We start from the raw sequence: 22,741 nt of genomic DNA on the forward strand, positions 1-22,741 counted from the left end.
GGAACAAACAAACAAACAAACGAGAGTTTTAGTATATAGATGAGACATGGACTGCATATCATTTATCACCCATTCCCCGAGCAGATTAGCGATCTGCCTTCTTGAACTATTGCAGTGCCACAGTGCTTTTCTCCTGTGTGTATGTTTTCCTCCGAGCCTCAGTGGACATGAACAAATTCACCATGTTCTTGGCCAGCTCCCATGGGACAGAGGAACTCTTTGGTCCACTGGACTGATCAAAGCTCACTGAACAATACAAAGTTGATGACTGCTGCAAAACCTTTAATCACACTGTTAAGCACGAGCTTATTTTCTTTCGTTAACTCTGGGAGAGGCTTTAAAAGTTTCGAAATCTGTAGCTATAATCCACCCGGGAAGGTCCATTGGTCCAACATTTCTGCAAAGGAAACATCCTCAGTATTTCTCCATCTGGGGGATAGAGAAAAGAGGAACACTGTAGGCACCCAGAGGTCACTGTTGAACCCACAGTAAGCCCCCCCCCCCCCCCCAGGCCAGAGAACTAAGCAGATCAAGTTTACTTTCTGTCCAAACACAGTGGTAGAGTTGCTGCCTTACTGCACCAGAGACCCGGGTTCGATCCTGACCATGGGTGCTGTCTGCAGGAGTTTGTAGGTTCTGTAACCGTGTGGGTTTTCTCCGGATGCTTTTGTTCCCTCCCACATTCTAAAGACGTGCAGGTTAATTATCTTCTGTAAATTGCCCCTACTGCGTAGAATAGAACTAGTGTATGGGAATCGTTGGTCAGTGCAGACTTGGTAGCAGAAGAGCCTGTTTATCTCCAAACTAAACAAACATTTTTCTTTATTTTTGTAAGAGGAGATGGGGGTTTAGCGAGCCAATGGTTGGTCTGTTGATCTTGGGACATGTTCTCTACCTCCCTATTGACTGTATTTTCATTCTCTTTCCTCTCATATTTTATGCTTGCAGCTCCATAAAAGTCTCCCCCTACCCCCAACCAAAAAATATTTACACGAGACCATTCTTAGGTACTCAGCAAAAAACAAGTAGCTTGATTCAGGGTATTGACCCAAAACTCCGACCATTCCTCTGCCTCCACAGATGATGCCTGACGCGCTGAGTTTCTCCAGCAGCTTATCTTTTTACTCCACGTTCCATCATCTGCAGTCTCTCATGTGTTCAGGACGTCAGCCTGGCTTGTGAGTCTTGTAATCCTGAGTCAGTATGGAAGTCTGATAAGATGTGTAGGAAAGAACTGCAGATGCTGGTTTAAATTGAAGGTAGACACAAAATGCTGGAGTAACTCAGCGGGGCTGGCAGCATCTCTGGAGAGAAGGAATGGGTGACGTTTCGGGTCGAGAAGTCAGAAGAAGCGTCTCAACCCGAAACGTCGCCCATTCCTTCTCCCCACAGAGGTGCTGCCCATCCCGCTGAGTTACTGCACCATTTTGTCTCTACCAGTCTGATAAGATGTTCAGTAAAAGGTACCCCTTGGCTGCACTTTCTAACAATAGATTATCTGAAAGGTGATTAATACAGACCTTTGACTGACTTCTGTCAACTGAACCTTGGACTCATTTGGTAATATAGTGCCTTTACATGATAAATAATGCAAAGGATGGGGAGTTTTGCAAGATTATTTGCATCAGGGAGAACAACGTATGATGACGTAAATTCTCCCTTGCATCAATCAGTCAAATCTGTTCACTGAATTATACACCACATTTGCATTGGAATAGTTCAGCATTACCAACATTATTGATGTGTGGTGGAGGATGAGATTTAGTTACTTCTCTCTCCTTTACTCCAGAGATAGCCAGCACCGCACTCAGTTCATGTTTGTTGCTGGTACCTTTCACCATTAGAGTCCTTGAGGGTAAGGGTACTAGGGGCAACTCCTGACATGTAGAAAGATAAACTCAAAACCCAATCAAAAATGGCAGAGAACGTCTCCTGAAGAAGGGTCTAGATCCAAAACGTCGCCTATCCATTTGCTCTATTTAGTTTAGAGATACAATGCAGAGACAGGTAATTTGGCCACTGACTTTGCGCTGACAGGCAATCCCAGCACACTATCACTATCTACACACGAGGCACAGTTTTTACCCCAGCCATATTGACCTACAACCCTGTACATCTTTGGAATGAGGGAAGAAACCGGAGCACCCGGGGGAAACCCCACACAGGTCCTGGGGAGAAGATACATTCTCCGTACAGACAGCACCCGTAGTCAGGATGGAACCCGGGTCTCTGGTGCTGTACGGCAGCAACTCTACCGCTGCACCACCGTGCCAGCCCCTTTGTGTTTTCCTGCAGTTTCCATCAATTGACTGTGAGCAACTCATTTCACACACCAATGTAAAAACATAAGACGCTGAAAATTTCATAACAGGCCGAGCGGCATCCATGAAGAAACTGTGAACGTTTCTGGTCAAAGATCACTGACGTGAAACACTAATTTCTACAAATGCTGAGCGCTTTCAGCATTTTTCTGGTTTTATTCCTGGTTAGCTTCAGTCATTTGCTTTTGTCATATCATTTACTGTATTATCCGCGAGATATAGTTATTGCACGTTTTGTCGGGTCGAGTTTATTGTGATGTGCACAAGTATACTGAGGTACAGGTACAATGACAATCTTGCTTGCAGCAGCACCACAGACACAGAGAATCATTCAACATCATACTGGTGGTTTCATTCAACATTGGAACATTTAATGTTGAACATTAAAATTAATAATCAGTACAAAAAAAAGACGAGTTATAGGTAAGTTTTGGGGAGTGTGTCCTTAATGATCAGGCTTAGATTGAGCGCATCGCGGCAATGATCTCTGCAGCAGCCTCAATGAGATCACCAAGACTCGGGTTTGGGACCCCAACTATACCGCCACACAGCACTGAGCCCACTTGAATAATACTTGGATGGGCCAGGCTAGCTCGGGAACGTTGGCCCTGCAGAAAGGGGAGAGTTTTAGCAACCACCCCAGAATAAACCACATATTCAGGATGTGTGGGGAAAATAACTGCAGATGCTGGTTCAAATCATGTGGTGGATGTGGTGTACCTCGACTTTCAGAAAGCCTTCGACAAGGTCCCACATAGGAGATTAGTGGGCAAAATTAGAGCACATGGTATTGGGGGTAGGGTACTGACATGGATAGAAAATTGGTTGACAGACAGAAAGCAAAGAGTGGGGATAAATGGGTCCCTTTCGGAATGGCAGGCAGTGACCAGTGGGGTACCGCAAGGTTCGGTGCTGGGACCCCAGCTATTTACGATATACATTAATGACTTAGATGAAGGGATTAAAAGTACCATTAGCAAATTTGCAGATGATACTAAGCTGGGGGGTAGTGTGAATTGTGAGGAAAATGCAATAAGGCTGCAGGGTGACTTGGACAGGTTGTGTGAGTGGGCGGATACATGGCAGATGCAGTTTAATGTAGATAAGTGTGAGGTTATTCACTTTGGAAGTAAGAATAGAAAGGCAGATTATTATCTGAATGGTGTCAAGTTAGGAAGAGGGGATGTTCAACGAGATCTGGGTGTCCTAGTGCATCAGTTACTGAAAGGAAGCATGCAGGTACAGCAGGCAGTGAAGAAAGCCAATGGAATGTTGGCCTTCATAACAAGAGGAGTTGAGTATAGGAGCAAAGAGGTCCTTCTACAGTTGTACCGGGCCCTGGTGAGACCGCACCTGGAGTACTGTGTTCAGTTTGGGTCTCCAAAATTGAGGAAGGATATTCTTGCTATGGAGGGCGTGCAGCGTAGGTTCACTAGGTTAATTCCCGGAATGGCGGGACTGTCGTATGTTGAAAGGCTGGAGCAAATAGGCTTGTATACACTGGAATTTAGAAGAATGAGGGGGGATCTTATTGAAACATATAAGATAATTAGGGGATTGGACACATTAGAGGCAGGAAACATGTTCCCAATGTTGGGGGAGTCCAGAACAAGGGGCCACAGGTTAAGAATAAGGGGTAGGCCATTTAGAACGGAGATGAGGAAGAACTTTTTCAGTCAGAGAGTGGTGAAGGTGTGGAATTCTCTGCCTCAGAAGGCAGTGGAGGCCAGTTCGTTGGATGCTTTCAAGAGAGAGCTGGATAGAGCTCTTAAGGATAGCGGAGTGAGGGGGTATGGGGAGAAGGCAGGAACGGGGTACTGATTGAGAGTGATCAGCCATGATCGCATTGAATGGCGGTGCTGGCTCAAAGGGCTGAATGGCCTACTCCTGCACCTATTGTCTATTGTCTATTGTCTAAATCGAAGGTAAGACACAAAATGCTGGAGTAACTCAGCGGGTCAGGCAGCATCTCAGGAGAGAAGGAATGGGTGACGTTTCGGGTCGAGACCCTTCAGTCTGAAGAAGGGTCCCGACCCGAAACGTCACCCATCCCATCTCTCCCGAGATCCCGACCCGAAACGTCACCCATCCTTTCTCTCCTGATGCTGCCTGCCCCGCTGAGTTACTCCCTGACCCGCTGAGTTACTCCAGCATTTTGTGTCTAACCACATATTCAGGCTGCATGATAACAATACCTAGGTTTGGTATAATGAGGCAGCTCCATTAGTACTACTAAACAAGAATTAAAAAACTTAAAACCTACAACTTGTGCAGGAAGCAATTGCAGGTGCTGGTTTACACCAAAGACAGACACAAAATGCTGGAGTAACTCAGCGGGACAGGCAGCATCTCTGGATAGAAGGAATGGGTGACGTTTCGGGTTGAGACCCTTCTTCAGACCCATCTACAACTTATTTCTCATGTCATTGTGAAGCTTTTTTTAATCAGTAAAGGGGTGTTTGGGAGCATTGTGGCAGCATAGAAATACAAGTTCAATACAAATTTCCCAGGAACAGCCAGAGATCACGTTTGATGTTCCCAGTTCATGAGGCAACAGCATCAAAAACAGCCCATTCCCGTCAATCTGACTCTTTGATTCACTCTGAAAGTAAGAAGCATAGATCAGCTGGAACTGCCTGGCTATTTGTGGATTGGATTGGGCAGGTTCATGAGATACCATGGTACTTGGCAGGAAAAATGGACTGTAGACAATAGACAATAGGTGCAGGAGTAGGCCATTTAATGTGAACATGGCTGATCATCCACAATCATCTGTGGAATTCTCTGTCTCAGAAGGCAGAGGAGGCCAATTCTCTGGATGCTTTCAAGAGAGTTAGATAGAGCTCTTAATGATAGTGGAGTCAGGGGGTATGGGGAGTGGGTAACCGTTCCTGCCTTCTCCCCATACCCCCTGACTCCACTATCATTAAGAGCTCTATCTATCTCTCTTATCATATCATATATCTACAGCCGGAAACAGGCCTTTTCGGCCCTCCAAGTCCGTGCCGCCCAGTGATCCCCGTACATTAACACTATCCTACACCCACTAGGGACAATTTTTACATTTACCCAGCCAATTAACCTACATACCTGTACGTCTTTGGAGTGTGGGAGGAAACCGAAGATCTCGGAGAAAACCCACGCAGGTCACGGGGAGAACGTACAAACTCCTTACAGTGCAGCACCCATAGTCAGGATCGAACCTGTGTCTCCGGCGCTGCATTCGCTGTAAAGCAGCAACTCTACCGCTGCGCTACCGTGCCGCCTCTCTCTCTTGAAAGCATCCAGAGAATTGGCCTCCACTGGCTTCTGAGGCAGAGAATTCCACAGATTTACAACTCTCTGAGTGAAAAGGTTTTTCCTCATCTCCGTTCTAAATGGCCTACCCGTTATTCTGTAGCTAATAGCAGGTCAAATATCTCCGCGATGCCACAATGCTGCCAACCAAGCTACCAGCATGGCAGGATCCTCCAACATTCCCCCCCCCCCCCCATTGAGCCCCTCGCTGGGTGTGTCAGTCGGCAAACCCCACCTTCCGATCATCATTACTGGAAAGCTGAGCTCACTCCAACCCTCGCTCTCTCCCCCACACTGCAGGCACTTCACCTTTGTGCCAGTAACCGGCACTGGCACCCCGCCAGATGGAAGCCCATTCCTGTTAAAAGAACCATTCCGTCTGCGTCACACTGGAACATTGCAGCTAGCACAGTCGATTGCATAATATGCAGAGGTCTATGAACTGTGGTTAATGTCTCACAGGGAAAGGAGGATTATAGTTACACTTCTCTCTTTCCAACATTTTTTAACACTTTCCAGTCAGTACAGTGACAGTCGGCACCAACTCATAATTCAGCAAACGCGAACTGAGATTAAATACGCCGCAATAATACACCAATGAAAGATATACAAATCAGATTTCTAGTAAAAGCAGAGAAAAATACACAAACTGTTGTAGAAACTCAGCTGGTCTGGCGGCATCTCTGGAGGACATGGATGGGTGATGTTTTTAGGTCGGGAACCTTCAGACTGATGGTAGTGGGGTAGAGAAGGATGGAAAAGCTTTGGGGAAGGGACAAGGCCTGGCAAGTGATAGGAGGATACGGGTGAGGGAGGTTTTTGATTGTCGCCTACTCCATCGCCATCTGCCAAAGTTGGTTAGACAAGTACATGGATAAGACAGGGTTGGTGGGATATGAACTGAGCGCAGGCAGGTGGGACTAGTGCAGCTGGGACATGTTGGCTGGTGTGGGCAAGTTGGGCCAAAGGGTCTGTTTCCACACTATGACTCTAAAGGTTGGAGATATAAAGGAGACAAAAAGGGTGTAAGATGGTGAGAAGCAGAATGAAATGTGAAGCTCGAGGAAGGGACATAGGTGGAAGGGGACTGGGGAAGGGGAGAGCGAGGTGGTGGGCAAAATGGCTGTGCACCTGGGTGGGGCAAGGAAGTGAGGGGGAAGGAAGGTGGAGAGGGAAGCCTCTCCTTTCCACCTGCCCTTTGCCGCCTCTGTCTTCTGCTTGGTGTTGTCCAGCTCTTGTCACTCTTTGCCCAGTGGGAGTGAGGCAAGGTGATTCTAAAGAATTCTCCACGCTCTCTCTCTATCCCCTGGACATCAAACCTGCACAGAAAGGTGGCCCAGCACTGGGACAGGCTATTCTCTGAAGAAAAAAAAAAAGCCTTGGGGCAGGAGTGGGGGAATTGCAAGAATCTAAAGCCAGAACTCTTTACCAAAGCTTGGGGGGGGGGGGGGGGGTTGATGAGAGATGATGATCTCTGGTTAACCACCTGGGAAACGCTGAGAGCTGACCGGATGGCCAGAGCGGAGGTGGGGATGAGTAGGGGGGTAATCTCCCAATGCTCAGGGGTTTGGGGTTAAACAGGGGCGACTGTCTATGAATCACGTTTCTGGAGCTGGGGGGGGGGGTGAACTACTGGGAACGAGACTGGCTGCTCGGATGAAAACCGTGATAAACGTGGTGGCCTGAGAACCGGGCATATTCCCACCGTGACGTACAAGAAACTCACCCACCCAACGGCTACCATACCCAAGATAGACACAAAAAGCTGGAGTGACTCAGCAGAACAGGCAGCATCTCTGGAGAGAAGGAATGGGCGACGTTTGGGGTCGAGAGCCTTCTTCAGACGACCTACCATACCTTTTTCAGGCTACCATGGCTTCACCAAGTCCCATTCTTCATGAGCAAGCTGGAAAGACATGCAGACAATTCAACTTTGGTGGGGATTACCACCAACACACATGCAGGTGACCGCAGGAAGACAATTCGCAGGAAACCGAGGCTCATTTCTCCTCCTCCATCTCTCACAAGTCAGGGGAGGAGAAGACACCTGCAGCCATCCCTTTGATGGTTCATCTCACACTGTGGACCAAGTCGTTTCTGATTCGGATAGCTTGGGATGGCAGAAGATAGTGCATTCAGGTACAGGTATTCTTTAATAACGTGCCGTTGTTTAACGCGGCTAGCTTTGCGAAGATTGCCACGGTCAGCTCTGTGCGGTGTCCCACACAAGGTGAAGTCACTCCTCCACTCTGTCGTTAACTGGACTTTGTCACAATCAACAGGAGTAACGCTCAGCCTCTGCCGAGTGTTTGTGCCTGGAGTATTTTAACAATCCAGTATTTTAACAATCTCGGAATCTCGGAATTTGCTGTTTGGTTTCCACCATCTCAAGGCCAACAGCTCTGAGAAACACAAGCGAATCAGGAAAAGATCAGGCAGGGGTCCAGTTACAAGCAGGTGATTCCTGGTTGTTGCATAATATCAGAGTTACGGAGAAATGTGCATTTCCACCAGGAATTCTCTGGCTCGTGGAAACACTGTGAAAACTTCACTCTGCTGTGAAGCCCAGTTTTTTTAAACCATAGAAAAAGTACCACTGTTCACACCCAAAAGGTTGTAAGCCACTTGAAGACTCAGCACACAAAACTCCAGCGAGATTGTCCCTTCTGTCCGTTATCCAAAGGTTCTTCCTTTAACTGCTCGGCTCTTCATGACTTGAGGCCCAGCTTGGTCATCATCTGTTCGTACACCGTCCAGGCCATGGCAGCCATGAGGGACCGGCGCAACGATCGAGGAACGGCACCGCGGAAAAACCCCACCAAGCCATGGTTCTGGGGAGCAAGGAGAGGGGAGTCAATACTTTGGTGCTGAGATTGAATCGATGCAACAACCCACCACCAACGAGCCCAAGCCCATTCTACATTCAGTGGAGGACTATTCTAACGCTCCACTAAACAGCCTCTCCCAAATCACCAGGAACTACTGCCTGTGGGCACTCCTCTATAGGATGGCTTAACATTGGTATCCATTCTCTAAATACCTACTTTTTAAAAAATTTCACTATTGTTATCAAATCCCTCCACGGCCTTGCCCCAAACTATTCTTTGTAACTTCCTCCAACTGTACAACCCTGTGAGATACCAGCATTCCACCTCTGTCCATTCCACTATCCCACCCCAATCTTTCATTCCAACATGAGCAGCCAACGCTTTAGATGATGAAGCCTTAAGTTCGAGAAGTCTTTGCACTGTTTACAAAAGACGTTGGAGGTGTGGTGGAAAGCTCACTGCCTGCCGGGATGAGTGCGGATTTCCAGGACAACGTAACGGGATCGATCGGCACTCCGCACGCTAAATATTTCTCTCCCTCCACCACCAGTGCACAATGGCTGAAGTGAGAACCATCTGCAACCACTCATCAAAGCTTAGACAATAGACAATAGGTGCAGGAGTAGGCCATTCAGCCCTTCGAGCCAACTGTGATCATGGCTGATCATTCTTAATCAGTACCCCATTCCTGCCTTCTCCCCGTAACCCCTGACTCCGCTATCCTTAAGAGCTCTATCTAGCTCTCTCTTGAATGCATTCAGAGAATTGGCCTCCACTGCCTCCTGAGGCAGAGAATTCCACAGATTCACAACTCTCTGACTGTAAAGGTTTTTCCTCATCTCTGTTCTAAATGGCCTACCCCTTATTCTTAAACTGTGCCCCCTGGTTCTGGACTCCCCCAACATTGGGAACATGTTTCCTGCCTCTAGGGCGTCCAATCCCTTCATAATCTTATATGTTTCAATAAGATCCCCTCTCATCCTTCTAAATTCCAGTGTATACAAGCCTAGTCGCTCCAGTCTTTCAACATACGACAGTCCCGCCATTCCGGGAATTAACCTAGTAAACCTACGCTGCACGCCCTCAATAGCAAGAATATCCTTCCTCAAATTTGGAGACCAAAACTGCACACAGTACTCCAGGTGCGGTCTCACTAGGGCCCTGTACAACTGCAGAAGGACCTCTTTGCTCCTATACTCAACTCCTCTTGTTATGAAGGCCAACATTCCATTGGCTTTCTTCACTGCCTGCTGTACCTGCATGCTTCCTTTCAATGACTGATACACTAGGACACCCAGATCTTGTTGTACGTCCCCTTTTCCTTTCTTCAAGAGCATCCCCCAAACCCGTAAACTCTGCCACTATCAATGTTAAAGCAGCTTCCATAAGCCACACCATCACCCCCAAGCTCTCTGGTCCTAGACTCTCCCACTAGTGGAAGCATCCTCTTCACATCCACTCTGTCCAGGCCTTTCACTATTCAGTAAGTTTCAGTGAGGTCCTCCTTCTAAACTCCAGCGAGTACAGGCCCAGTGCTGTCAAACGCCATCATATTAACCCAATCATTCCTGGGATCATTCTTGTCAAAGTTGGAGGATGACAAGAGGTCATGCAGGCCAATGGGCAGGGACAGTGTTGGGGGCGATGGCACTGTTTCAGAATTAAGTTTACACCGCCAGTTGAGGTTGGGAAATGAAAAGCGTATTTTCGTGTACTTCTGAAGAGAGAGCATTTGAAGATTCATTAGAAGCGAAGGAAGAAACATTTGGGGTCAAGTGGCTGTACCTGAAAGATGAAGGTGATGGTGTGTCGAACTTGCCGGTGCTTTTCGGGAGAGAGCTGCATGTGTGTCTTCACCACGTCTGCCGGCTGCGTCGCCAAGGAGGCCAAGATGCCCGCAAAGATGCCACAGCTGAAGTTGATCAGAGGGAGAATCGGTGTCTCGTACCGGTCTGAGCAACAAAGGGGAAATGAGATTAGTTGGCCTTCTCCGGCCCCTGCAATTACAACGCGACAAATTTGCAAGGAATTCCTCGTGATAAATGACGGAACAATAACACCAACTCCATGAACCAGCTCGGGAGATGTGCTGGAATACTCAGGGTAAAATGGACAGAGTGGATCACTGTCTTACTCTTAGCACCAGAACATTGCACTCGAGGGTCTCCACCCGAAACGTCGCCTATTCCTTGCCTCCAGAGATGCTGTCTGACCCGTTGAGTTACTCCGGCATTTTTTTGTCCATCTTCGGTTTAAACCAGCACCTGCAGTTCCTTCTATGCAATGGTATCCGAGTCTGTATCAAACAGTGACTCCACTCGCCCCCACACCCCCCCAGCCACTCCAGCATCGTACATCCACACGTACCTTCGGGCACTGCTCTCTTGGTCTGTGTGTAGAACATGAGGTAAATCCCAGAGAAGGGGGCATCACGGAGGAGCGTGGCTGTCAGTCCGCTGAACAGTGCCCGCGCGCCCTCGGTCTTGTAGATATTTCTCAAAGCACTGAACACGCTCTCGTACTGAAACTTCCCACTCTGCAGGCACAGATACAAACCGTAAGGCATTTTCTTTCCCCCCCCCCTCTCCTGAACTCCAAACACATTTCCACCTCCTCCTGTGTCCTTGCAGGAAACTACTGTTACCTCTTGGAACAACCAGCAAGACCTTTACCACAAGGTACTTCAAAACCCAATCCCTTGGAAGCATTTTGTATGAGGAGGGAGGCTTGAATACATAATCCACATTCCGTGGAACATTCAGGTGAGACTCTTAGTTTGAAGGGTCTTGACCCGAAACGTCACATCTTCCTTTTCTCCAGAGTCTACACCAAACATTGATTGCCCGTTCACTCTAGTTCTATGTTGTCCCTTTTCGCATCCACTCCCTGGAGCGATTTACAGAGACCAATTAACCTACAAACCCAAGAGAGACACAAAATGCTGGAGTAACTCAGCGGGTCAGGCAGCATCTCTGGAGAGAAGGGATGGGTGACGTTTTTCGGGTCTTGACCTGAAACGTCACCCATCCCTTCTCTCCAGAAATGCTGCCTGAAACCCGCTGAGTTACTCCAGCATTTTGTGTCTACCTTCGATTTCAACCAGCATCGGCAGTTTTTTTCCTACAACCTACAAACCCACATGGCTTTGGATGTGGGACGAAACCAGAGCACCCTGGGCAGATCCACAAGGTCACGGGGAGAACGTGCAAACTCCGCACAGACAGAATTGAACCCAGGTCTCTAGAACTGTGAGGCAACAGGGCTAATAGCTACATCAATGTACATACCACGTGAAGAGAGGAGGAAAGGTTGGTGTGGCGTAGAAAGTATTGCAATGGTCTGTCAGACCCAAGTCTCTGGCGCTGAGACACCGGCCCTATCAGCTGAGCCACTGTGCTGCCCACTGAAATGACACTTGGTGTCCTTGTTCAAGAAGATTTTAAAGATTCCACAGATTTTACCCAGAGTGCCTCCCCAGCACATTACCTCTCACAAAATCCCCGAAAACAGGGTAACAGATCCGTTGTATTATTTGGCTGCCGGCTCTATCCCAGAATGTCACTGAATGCGGATTACATATTCAAGTCTCTGCCGCGAGGCTCAAACCCAATGCAGGCAATTGATTGGAATTTGAAGGCTTCTGCAACATTGGGTAAATTTCAAAACTTCTTGCCCCTTGTTCCAGGAGAATCCCGTTCACTGGAATCCCGCAAGAACATAAAACAAAATATCATTAACAAGGAGTGTCCCGACCCGAAAGGTCACCTGTCCATGTTGTCTAGAGAGACCGCCTGACCCGCTGAGTTACTTCAACACGTTGTGTCTTAAGATGTTCCATTTGGCTGTCAAAAGAGTTTTGGAGCATTGAGAGGCCACGCATGACTCTACGTATGAGGCGTGTTTCTTCACACAGAGTCAGGGCAGCCGGTCACACGTGCAGAGGCATTGGGTAAACCAGGCCCCGGGCCACCCACCGATGCCCGAGGAACATCCATCGAACGGCCGTGAAATCCGTCCAGGCCCCGGGGGGAGGAACTCACCTCGTATCGTGTCTTCACCACGGTTACGGGCAACATGCAGATGCCCGCTACAGTGCGAGCGCTGGCCCCTAAAGCCACCGACTCCAGCGCCGAGGGGCTCCTCTCGCTGGAGACGAAAAACAGTTTGTAAGACACACGGGAAGAGCATCACCCTCCCTGAGAGAGGATGGATGACAGGGTCCTCACAGTTCACAGCGCGGGGGCAGTCTCTACGCACTCGCCTCCGAATGCCCCTCGCCGCCGGCCGGTAACGGCGGCAGCCACGCTCCTGCTGAGCACCCGTGTCCGTGCTCACTCACAGGCCGTGTGGGGACATTGCCCACAGCGTCTCCCACATACCTCCCGCGCGGCTCCTGGGAGTGACGCAGCTTCCTACAGCAAAGAAATGTCACTGTCGCAGTCCAACAGCGACCCGCTCCAGCGTGTGGAAACCACCACCAGACGTCACCCACAGGAGCTGCACCAAACATTTCTCTGCGGTGTTTATTCACAAAATGCTGGAGTAACTCAGCGGGTCAGGCAGCATCTCAATATCGACCCGAAACGTCACCCATTCCTTCTCTCCCGAGATGCTGCCTGACCCGCTGAGTTACTCCAGCATTTTGTGAATAAATACCTTCGATTTGTACCAGCATCTGCAGTTATTTTCTTACACAAACACTTTGCTCTCTCTCTGTGTCTGTGTGAAGCTAAAAACAGAAGACCACCAGCCCCCCCCCCCCCCCCCCCCCCCCCTCTCTGGAGATGCTCTCTACCTTCGAGGTTGCTACCACTGCACCACCAACACAGGAGACAGTGGTCCTTTTACCCCCTGTAGCAAAACTGCACAAGCAAACTCTCCACGTGTCTACGCACCGGGAGTGACGGAGCCACCGTCCTTTTCCACAAAACACATCCAGGCTGGAAAAAACACGGAATGAAAAGCAAAAGGAAAAAAAGCCTAAAGGTGCTGGAAATCTGACATAAAAACAGGACATCTTGGGAAATGCTCAAGAGGCCGGGTGGCACACCTGGGACGAGAGGTTGAATCGACCTTTCAAGTCTGATGAAAGTAATCCAACTCAAAACGCTAACTAGTACTGCCCGACCTGCTGAGTGTTTCCAACATTCAGTGTCTTTAGATCAGAAAGAAATACATTGAGGTACGTAAAGCTCCCCTTGCATTTTATCATCAAATGAACCACAGCATTTTCTTGGTTGTCTTAGCGAACACGCTCACGGCAGATGCAATACACTGTGCCGTTACACTCTCCCAGCACGGGCACAACATGGGGGTTTCTCACATTAAAGCTCCCTCGACATTGTCCCACCTCATTTTCCCAAGGTAGATAAAACATGAATTAGGAAATAGAATAAAGCTTCTTCCAGACTGCCTGTTTAAGTACTAAGAGGTTCCAGGGGGTTTTAAACTCCCTTTACACTGTCCCACTGTTGGCAGACATAGCATGGGTTGGACTGTGGCATGAAGCTCCCTCAGAACTGCCTCAGCCCCTAAAACGTTTCAGGAGTGATGGGGAGAAGGCAGGAGAATGGGGTTAGGAGGTAAAGATGGATCAGCCATGATGGAATGGCGTAGACTTGATGGGCCGAATGGCCTAAATCGGCTCTTATCACCGATGAACGTTTGAGTGAAGCAGAATTTCACGTTGAACTTGAAAGGTCTGTCGGGACACTTGCTTCATCCTGGGTCAGATTTGTCCTCCAGTTCCACAGGTAGATGGTTAACGTGGTAAGATATAGTCAGCTGCCTAGCTCACCTGAAGAAGTGCTGCTTGGTGGAGTAGAGCGTGCTGAAGTAAATCCCAACACCAGGGATGCATCGGACAAATGACTGCAGAGAGGAAGGAAAAGAGGGATGAAGTCTGATTTACAGCCTCTGCCCCTGAGGGCGCACATGTTGAACCACAAGCCCACCAGCAAATGTAGGCGCTATCCCCCAGCAGCCCTGAGTTCAGGGATACCGAGACCAACAGATCCATCCCAAAGCAAGTGAACAGCAGACACACCATTTTAACAACATTTATTACAAAGCAGAACATCACAGAGAGACCTGATCTTACCGGGGAGACACCTTTCCACAATCCGGTAATTCTCTCAGTGCGAATAACGTTCAGCAAAATGGTGATCATTCCGACTCGCCCAGATCTAGGGTAAAGATAAATTGATTCCTCTCAACAAAATGTCACCAAGTGTTAGCGTGCTGTGTACATCAGATACCAACTCTTAACGCTGTCCCACTGTCCAGGTCAGAACAATGAGGTCCATCGCAGATACTGCCCTCCCCACCATTACAGGTGTGCCAGTCTGAAGAAGGGTCTCGACTGGAAACCTCACCCATTCCTTCTCTCCAGAGACCCGCTGAGTTACTCCAGCATTTTGAAATACTTTCGATTTGTACCGGCATCTGCAGTTATTCTCCTACAGTTATTTTTGCGGCACGGTGGCGCAGCGGTAGAGTTGCTGCCTTACAGCGAATGCTGCGCCGGAGACTCAGGTTTGTTCCTGACTACGGAGTTTGCACGTTCTCCCCGTGACCTGCGTGTGTTTTCTCCGAGATCTTCGGTTTCCTCCCACACTCCAAAGACGTGCAGGTATGTAGGTTAATTGTCTGGGTAAATGTAAAAATTGTCCCTAGTGTGTGTAGGATAGTGTTAGTGTGCGGGGATCGCTGGGCGGCGCGGCCCCGGTGGGCCGAAGGGCCTGTTTCCGCGCTGTATCTCTAAAATCTACACAGGTATATTGTTGTGTACTGTATATATGACTTATATCTGTCGAAGTTTATCAAGTGAAATGTTTATATGTTATGGTGACAATGTTTGTTTAGGGTCCGAGGACAAATACGATGACTGGTCACGTGTGTGACCTCACACGGAAGCATTTTTTTCATAGCTCAGTTTTATCTTACAAACTCTGTGAATTTTTTAAAAAGACATGCATTATAGTTCTGTAGGTAGGAAAATAGCAATTTAAAAAGATGAATCTCCTACAATAATTTTTTTAATGTGTTACTTTACGTGATGACGTCTGGTCACGCGTGTGATATTTTGGTTCACCTTCCAAAGAATGGCCCTAGTTCTACCTATATACATTAGAGCAATCAACCTACAAACTTGCACGTTTTTGGAATGTGGGAGGATTTTTAGATTTTTTAGATTTTTTAAAATTCAGAGATACAGCGTGGAAACAGGCCCTTCAGCCCACCAGGTCCGCGCCGCCCAGCGATCCCCGCACATTAACACTATCCTACACACACTGGGGACAATTTTTACATTTTGCCAAGCCAATTAACCTACATACCTGTACGTCTTTGGAGTGTGGGCGGAAACCGAAGATCTCGGAGAAAACCCACGCAGGTCACGGGGAGAACGTACAAACTCCGTACAGACGGCGCCCGTAGTCAGGATCGAACCCGAGTCTCCGGCGCTGCATTCGCTGTAAGGCAGCAACTCTACCGCTGCGCCACCGTGCCGCCCATAAACCGTGCCGTCCGGAAACCGGAGCACCCGGAGAAAACCCACGCAGGTCACGGGGAGAACGTACACACAGCACCCGTAGCCTGGATCAAAGCCGGGTCTCTGGCGCTGTAAGGCAGCAACCCCACCACTGCGCCACTGCTGTTGTTCAGTTGATTGTCACCTGTACCAAGGTACGCGACGCCACTCATCAGTGACCAGCATCAACAGGTCACACAGGTTCCCACTGAGACCTGCGCGCCATTCACAACCCACTACCGCAGCCTCAGGCCCATGGAGTAGTCTCCTCTCCCGCGTACACACCTCCGCTACTCTACCTTGATGAACCCATCCTGCTCCCAACTCCTTGTTCCCCCCCCCGTACCCATTCACAGAGCCCTGCACAGCCTGTAGGCGCGTCTTCACCAGGTCCAGGGGCTGGAAGAGCAGCGTCGAGCAGGTCCCACTCAGAGAGCCACACATGAAGGCCTTCAGCACCGGGTGACACTGGGGGAACAAGTCAGAAACAACATGAACAGCCAACTACTCAACAGAGAAAAATTACAAACTAAAATGAACCACCTAGGTCCTTTTCCACCCCCCCCCCCCCCTTTTAAACACAAATGATGGACCACAGTGAGAGCTTCAGGAAGAGCACATAAAGAATCTGGGCCTCTGGCGCTGCGTGGCATCAGCTCCACCAGCTGTGCCACCCTGCTGTGTTCTCAGCCCACACAAACCACACACACCCCACACACACACACACCCCAGACACACACACACCCACACACACACACACACCCCACACATACACACACACGCAGCCCACACACACATGCCCACACACAGCTAACACTTGACCCCTATCCTGTAATCCTTACAGGTTGTTTTGAGCAATTCAAAGGTGGCACAGCGACACAGCACGAATGGCTGCCAATAACCCGGGTTCGATCCTGGCCTCGGGTGCTGTTCGGCCTGGACTTGGTGGGTTCAGGGCCTGTGATATCTTTCCATCAGTTGAATCAGATTTTTTGGCTCACATATGTTCTGCAACGAGACCTGGGTGTCCTTGTACATCAGTCATCAGTCACTGACCGTAAGCACGCAGGTACAGCAGGCAGTGAAGAAAAGAGAGAGTTAGATTTAGCCCTTCGGCCTAACGGAATCAAGGGATATGGGGAGAAAGCAGGAACGGGGTACTGATTCTGGATGATCAGCCATGATCATATTGAATGGCGCTGCTGGCTCGAAGGGCCGAATGGCCGACTCCTGCACCTATTTTCTGTGTTTCTCTATGTATCTTTCAAAAGATGTTTGTGTTCAGGTTGGGATCACATCAGGCTGAAGGGTACAGATTCTGACTGCACAACAGTAAATCCTGGCTGACAACCACAGTCACGTTACAACCACGGTGGTGCAGCGTCAGTCAGTCAGTCCTGCCGACCACCCCCAGGACAGAGGCTGATGCAGGGCCCTGAAACTGGACACCCAGCTCAACATGGCCAATCACACAGCCGGGAAAGGGGGGGTGTGAAGGAGGCCGGTCCAGGCTGTGCCTGTGAGAGAGTGCAGGGGAGAGAGGAAGATGGGGGGGGGGGGAAGAGAGATGGGGGAGAGATGGGGGGAGGGAGAGAGAGGGGGATGGAGAGAGGGGGGAGAGAGTGGGGGTGAGAGAGAGTGGGGGTGAGAGAGAGGGGGGGGGAGAGAGAGAAAGAGATGGGGGGAGAGAGAGAAAGATGGGGAGGAGAGAAAGAAACAGGGGGGGAGAGAGAGAAACAGGGGGGGAAAGAGAGAAAGAGAGAGGGGGAGAGAAAGGGAGGAGGCGGAGAGAGAGAGACGGGGGATGAGAGAGAGGGGGTGGAGAGGGGGGGGGGGGTGGAGAGAGGGGGTTGGAGAGAGGGGGGTAGAGAGAGGGGGGGTGGAGAGAGGGGGGTGGAGAGAGGGGGGTGGAGAGAGGGGGGTGGAGAGAGGGGGGTGGAGAGAGGGGGGATGGAGAGAGGGGGGGGAGAGAGGGAGGGAGGGTGGAGAGAGGGGGGGTGGAGAGAGGGGGGGTGGAGAGAGGGGGGGGTGGAGAGAGGGGGGTGGAGAGAGGGGGGTGGAGAGAGAGGGGGGGGTGGAGAGAGAGGTGTGGATAGGGAGAGAGAGGGGGGAGTGGAGGGGGAGAGAGTGGGAGTGAGACGAAAGGAGGGACTTGGGTAGACCATATGGGGGAGGTGTAGACTGCACTGAGCTGCGTATTTCTTTTCCTTTCTGCTTGTGTAGCAGGGCTGACTGAGTCGTGGACAACAGCACTGCCTTCACTGTTCTGCTGCATTAATTTGCTGCACTGTCAGGTCCTAGAACCACAGGGCTGTGGGCACCTTGCACACGAATCACCAGCTGGGGAGGGCACGCGGTCAGACGACCAGTCCCCAGCCCAGGGTCAACGTGGCCCTGCCGGCCGCACTCCAGCTGACCGGCAAGACCTCCTCCACCTCCACTCCACGCGGCCGAGCACCTCCCCTCTCTCTCTCTCTCTCTCTCTCTAGAGAGAGATGGAAAGGGAAGAGCTTGCTGTGCCCATCAAGTTTAGTTTAGAGATACAGAGCAGAAACAGGCCTCTCGGCCCACCGAGTCCTCACCGACCAGCGATCCCCGCGCACTTTCCTACAGACCAGGGACAATTTATTCATATATCGAGCCAATTAACTTACAAACCTGTGTGGGAGGAAACCGAACTCAGAGAAAACCCACGCAGGTCACGGGGGAGAAAACGTACAAATTTAGTCCAGACAGCACCTGCTGACCATGATGCTAATGTAACTAATCCCATCTACATGGTCTCTCTTTATGTTCCCTGCCTGTTAATGTGTCTGACTCAATGTTTCTTAAATGTTGTCATCATTTAGCACTTCTGTTTTTATTTTAAACTTCAATAATATTTTCCCGTAAAGTTCAAGAGTGTTTTAGTGTCATATGTCCCCAATTAAACTCTTACTTGCAGCAGCACAACAGAACATGTAAACATAGTGCACTGTAAACAACATAATAAACGAGAAAATAAAGTTCACTGCGTGTATATGCACATACATATATATATACACACACATATGTCACAGTTTAAGGATAAGGGGGAGTCTTTTAGGACCGAGATGAGAAAACATTTCTTCACACAGAGTGGTGAATCTGTGGAATTCTCTGCCACAGAAGGTAGTTGAGGCCAGTTCATTGGCTATATTTAAGAGGGAGTTAGATGTGGCCCTTGTGGCTAAAGGGATCAGGGGGTATGGAGAGAAGGCAGGTACAGGTTACTGAGCTGGATGATCAGCCATGATCATATTGAATGGTGGTGCAGGCTCGAAGGGCCGAATGGCCTACTCCTGCACCTATTTCCTATGTTTCTATATACATACACGCACACATACGTACACAAAAAAATCAAACAACACACTAATAACAGTGCAATAATAGTCTATATAGTTCAGAGCTTATGAAAGGTATGAAAATACAAGTTGCACTTTTTTTCAGTAAACAAACATGACTCCATCTTCCTGTAACACGTATGCCAGTGATTGGGAAATGTATTTCCAATCTTACTAGCCTGCACCACATGTGTAACAAGGGAAACCAAACTCGGTTCGGAAACCTGACCGCAATCCAGTCCACCCTGAGCATTAGTTCCACTGCTGTTGCTTTTTGTGAGTCAGCTTACTCCCTCGACTCTGGCTAAGGTCATCTAATGTAGCGGATACCAGCGATCGCAGACAGGGACTACGGATTCAGTTAGCTACCTGGTCAGAGACCATATGTCACCTTAGTCCCAATATCCCACCAGAAAGCATTTTCTCGCCACGCTGCATCGCAGCATGGTTTGGGAACAGCTCCATCCAAGACAGCATGATATTGCAGAGAATTGTGGACGCAGCCCAGACCATCACACAAACCAACCTCCCTTCCACTGACTCCGTTTACACCTCACGCTGCCTCGGCAAGGCCAGCAGCTTAATCAAGGACGAGTCGGACCCCGGCCACTCCCTCTTCTCCCCTCTCCCCTCGGGCAAAAGGTATAAGCACGAACACCTCCAGATTCAGGGGCAGTTTCTTCCCAGCTGTTAACGGGCAATTGAAACATCCTACCACAACCAGAGAGCAATGATGAACTACTATCTACCTCTTTGGTGACCCTCGGGACTATCTTTGATCAGACTTTACTGGCTTCATCTTGCACTAAACGTTATTCCCTTGATCATGTATCTGTACACGGTGGAGGGCTCGATTTTAATCGTGTATTGTCTTTCCGCTGACTGGTCAGCACGCAACAAAAAGCTTTTCATTGTACCTCGGTATCATATCATCATATCATATATATACAGCCGGAAACAGGCCTTTTCGGCCCTCCAAGTCCGTGCCGCCCAGTGATCCCCGTACATTAACACTATCCTACACCCACTAGGGACAATTTTTACATTTACCCAGCCAATTAACCTACATACCTGTACGTCTTTGGAGTGTGGGAGGAAACCGAAGATCTCGGAGAAAACCACGCAGGTCACGGGGAGAACGTACAAACTCCTTACAGTGCAGCCACCCGTAGTCAGGATCGAACCTGTGTCTCGGTACACCTGATAATAAACTGAACTCAAACATTCACTTACCAGAAAAACTTCCATCTTCTCTTTCTTCCTCAGGACTCGGTCCTGGATCAACGTCCTCAGCCCCTGATCCATTTAAACAAATGAAGAAAAACGATAAAATCCTTCGAGTTAAATGGAGATGAACGACAATGGTGCCTTAACCAGAAAGCTCAAAATCATCCCTGTCACAAATATGCACTGGTTTCCGGCTGTCAACCTGTCACATGAGACAGGAAGATAAATTTAATTTAAGAGTAGAACAAAGGCTGGACTATTGGTCCCTTATTAAATAAAAAATAAATCTAATTTCCCTTGCATCATGGGCAGCTGATCCCAACTGAGCACTATTTTTCGTTGTGGTTTAAAAAAAATTAGAAATTAAAATTGAGGTCAAAGGGTGTCTCAGTTACCTGCTGACTTGGACTTCCTGGTCTGGAGTCACTTGCTCGTCCAGGGATGGGATCAGATCCCAGCTCCCAGATGGGATCAGTGGTCCCGGTCCTGGGATGAGTTGCTGCTGATCCCGGCTGGGATGCGGTGCAGGGGGGGGGGGGGGGGTCTTGGAGCGGGTGGCCCGGGTTTGCTGCTCCGGGTTGGGACTGGTCGGATTGGGACGAGTCAATGCTGCCCCGGAGTGTCTTGGCTGTGGCGCGGCGCTCGGATACTTTGTGTCGCCTGAGCCCAATGTATCCACTCGCTCCCAAATGTATCCACTCGCTCCCCGCGCCCGCGCCGCCCGATCCAACCGGTTTCAGCTGCCTCGCGGGAGCGCGCACAGGGTCACTGCCCCCCCCCGGCGGCCGCAGGCGGTCACTGCACCCTCTCCCATTGACCGGTACCGCCCCCTGGCGGCCGCAAGCGGTCACTGCACTATCTCCCATTGACCGGTACCCCCCCCTGGCGGCCGCAGGTTGTCACTGGGCTCTCTCACACTGACCACTAATCTCCCCCTGGCCGCCACTAGTTGCCACTACACCCTCTCCAACTGACCAGTACCGCCCCTGGCGGCCGCAGGCGGTCACCGCACCCTCTCCTGCTGACCGGTACCGCCCCTTGGCGGCCAATAGACAATAGGTGCAGGAGGAGGCCATTCGGCCCTTCGAGCCAGTACCGCCATTCAATGTGATCATGGCTGATCATTCTCAATCAGTACCCCGTTCCTGCCCTCACCCCATACCCCCTGACTCCGCTATCCTTAAGAGCTCTATCTAGCTCTCTCTTGAATGCATTCAGAGAATTGGCCTCCACTGCCTTCTGAGGCAGAGAATTCACAGATTTACAACTCTCTGACTGAAAAGGTTTTTCCTCATCTCCGTTCTAAATGGCCTACCCCTTATTCTTAAACTGTGGCCCCTTGTTCTGGACTCCCCCAACATTGGGAATATGTTTCCTGCCTCTAACGTGTCCAACCCTTAATAATCTTATACGTTTCGATAAGATCCTCTCTCATCCTTCTAAATTCCAGTGTATACAAGCCTAGTCGCTCCAGTCTTTCAACATATGACAGTCCCGCCATTCCGGGAATTAATTTAGTAAACCTACGCTGCACGCCCTCAATAACAAGAATATTCTTCCTCAAATTTGGAGACCAAAACTGCACACACTACTCCAGGTGCGGTCTCACTAGGGCCCTGTACAACTGCAGAAGGACCTCTTTGCTCCTATACTCAACTCCTCTTGTTATGAAGGCCAACATTCCATTGGCTTTCTTCACTGCCTGCTGTACCTGCATGCTTCCTTTCAGTGACTGATGCACTAGGACACCCAGATCTCGTTGTACGTCCCCTTTTCCTAACTTGACACCATTCAGATAGTACTCTGCCTTCCTATTCTTACCACCAAAGTGGATAACCTCACACTTATCCACATTAAACTGCATCTGCCATGCAGCCGCCCACTCACACAACCTGAGTCACCCTGCAACCTCATAGCATCTTCCTCACAGTTCACACTACCACCCAGCTTTGTATAAGAAAATAACTGCAGTTGCTGGTACAAATCGAAGGTATTTATTCATAAAATGCTGGAGTAACTCAGCAGCTCAGGCAGCATCTCAGGAGAGAAGCAATGGGCGACGTTTCGGGTCGAGACATTTTTCAGACTGATGTCAGGGGGACGGGACAAAAGCATCAGTCTGAAGAAGGGTCTCCACCCGAAACATCGCCCATTCCTTCTCTCCTGAGATTCTGC

At 49.5% G+C, this 22,741-nt stretch overlaps 2 protein-coding genes across 3 annotated transcripts in view; one reads left to right on the forward strand and one right to left on the reverse strand.

Annotated features, from left to right (window-relative positions):
* Positions 1-22,741, forward strand: part of LOC144611529 (tetraspanin-4-like) — a 75,198-nt gene that overhangs the window by 12,118 nt on the left and 40,339 nt on the right. The gene's annotated exons all lie outside the window — the stretch shown is intronic.
* Positions 345-21,361, reverse strand: slc25a38b (solute carrier family 25 member 38b). Of its 2 annotated transcripts, XR_013549507.1 has the most exons (10): positions 20,962-21,361; positions 20,573-20,635; positions 16,324-16,445; positions 14,547-14,631; positions 14,244-14,317; positions 12,487-12,592; positions 10,814-10,982; positions 10,232-10,398; positions 5,854-8,449; positions 345-429 (listed from the first exon to the last, which is right to left on the reverse strand). XR_013549507.1 is itself a non-coding variant. In XM_078430331.1 (9 exons), exons 2-9 carry the CDS (start codon positions 20,585-20,587, stop codon positions 8,327-8,329), a joined length of 861 nt encoding a protein of 286 aa, XP_078286457.1. In that variant the 5' UTR covers positions 20,588-20,635; positions 20,962-21,361; the 3' UTR covers positions 2,514-8,326. The 2 variants fall into 2 exon arrangements, 1 of the variants encoding a protein (XP_078286457.1); XM_078430331.1 differs by lacking the exon at positions 345-429 and having other exon boundaries at positions 2,514-8,449.

Source organism: Rhinoraja longicauda, chromosome 40 (genome assembly GCF_053455715.1).
Source record: "Rhinoraja longicauda isolate Sanriku21f chromosome 40, sRhiLon1.1, whole genome shotgun sequence".
Taxonomy (NCBI): domain Eukaryota; kingdom Metazoa; phylum Chordata; class Chondrichthyes; order Rajiformes; family Arhynchobatidae; genus Rhinoraja; species Rhinoraja longicauda.

Bases quoted from the DNA above. Each gene is read 5' to 3' on its own strand.
- slc25a38b (XM_078430331.1), bottom strand. The intron at 14,318-14,546 runs GTAAGATCAGGT...TCCTCTCTGCAG, and splicing joins TGTGGAAAGGTGTCTCCCCG to TCATTTGTCCGATGCATCCC. The intron at 10,399-10,813 runs GTACGTGTGGAT...TTTGTTGCTCAG, and splicing joins CAAGAGAGCAGTGCCCGAAG to ACCGGTACGAGACACCGATT.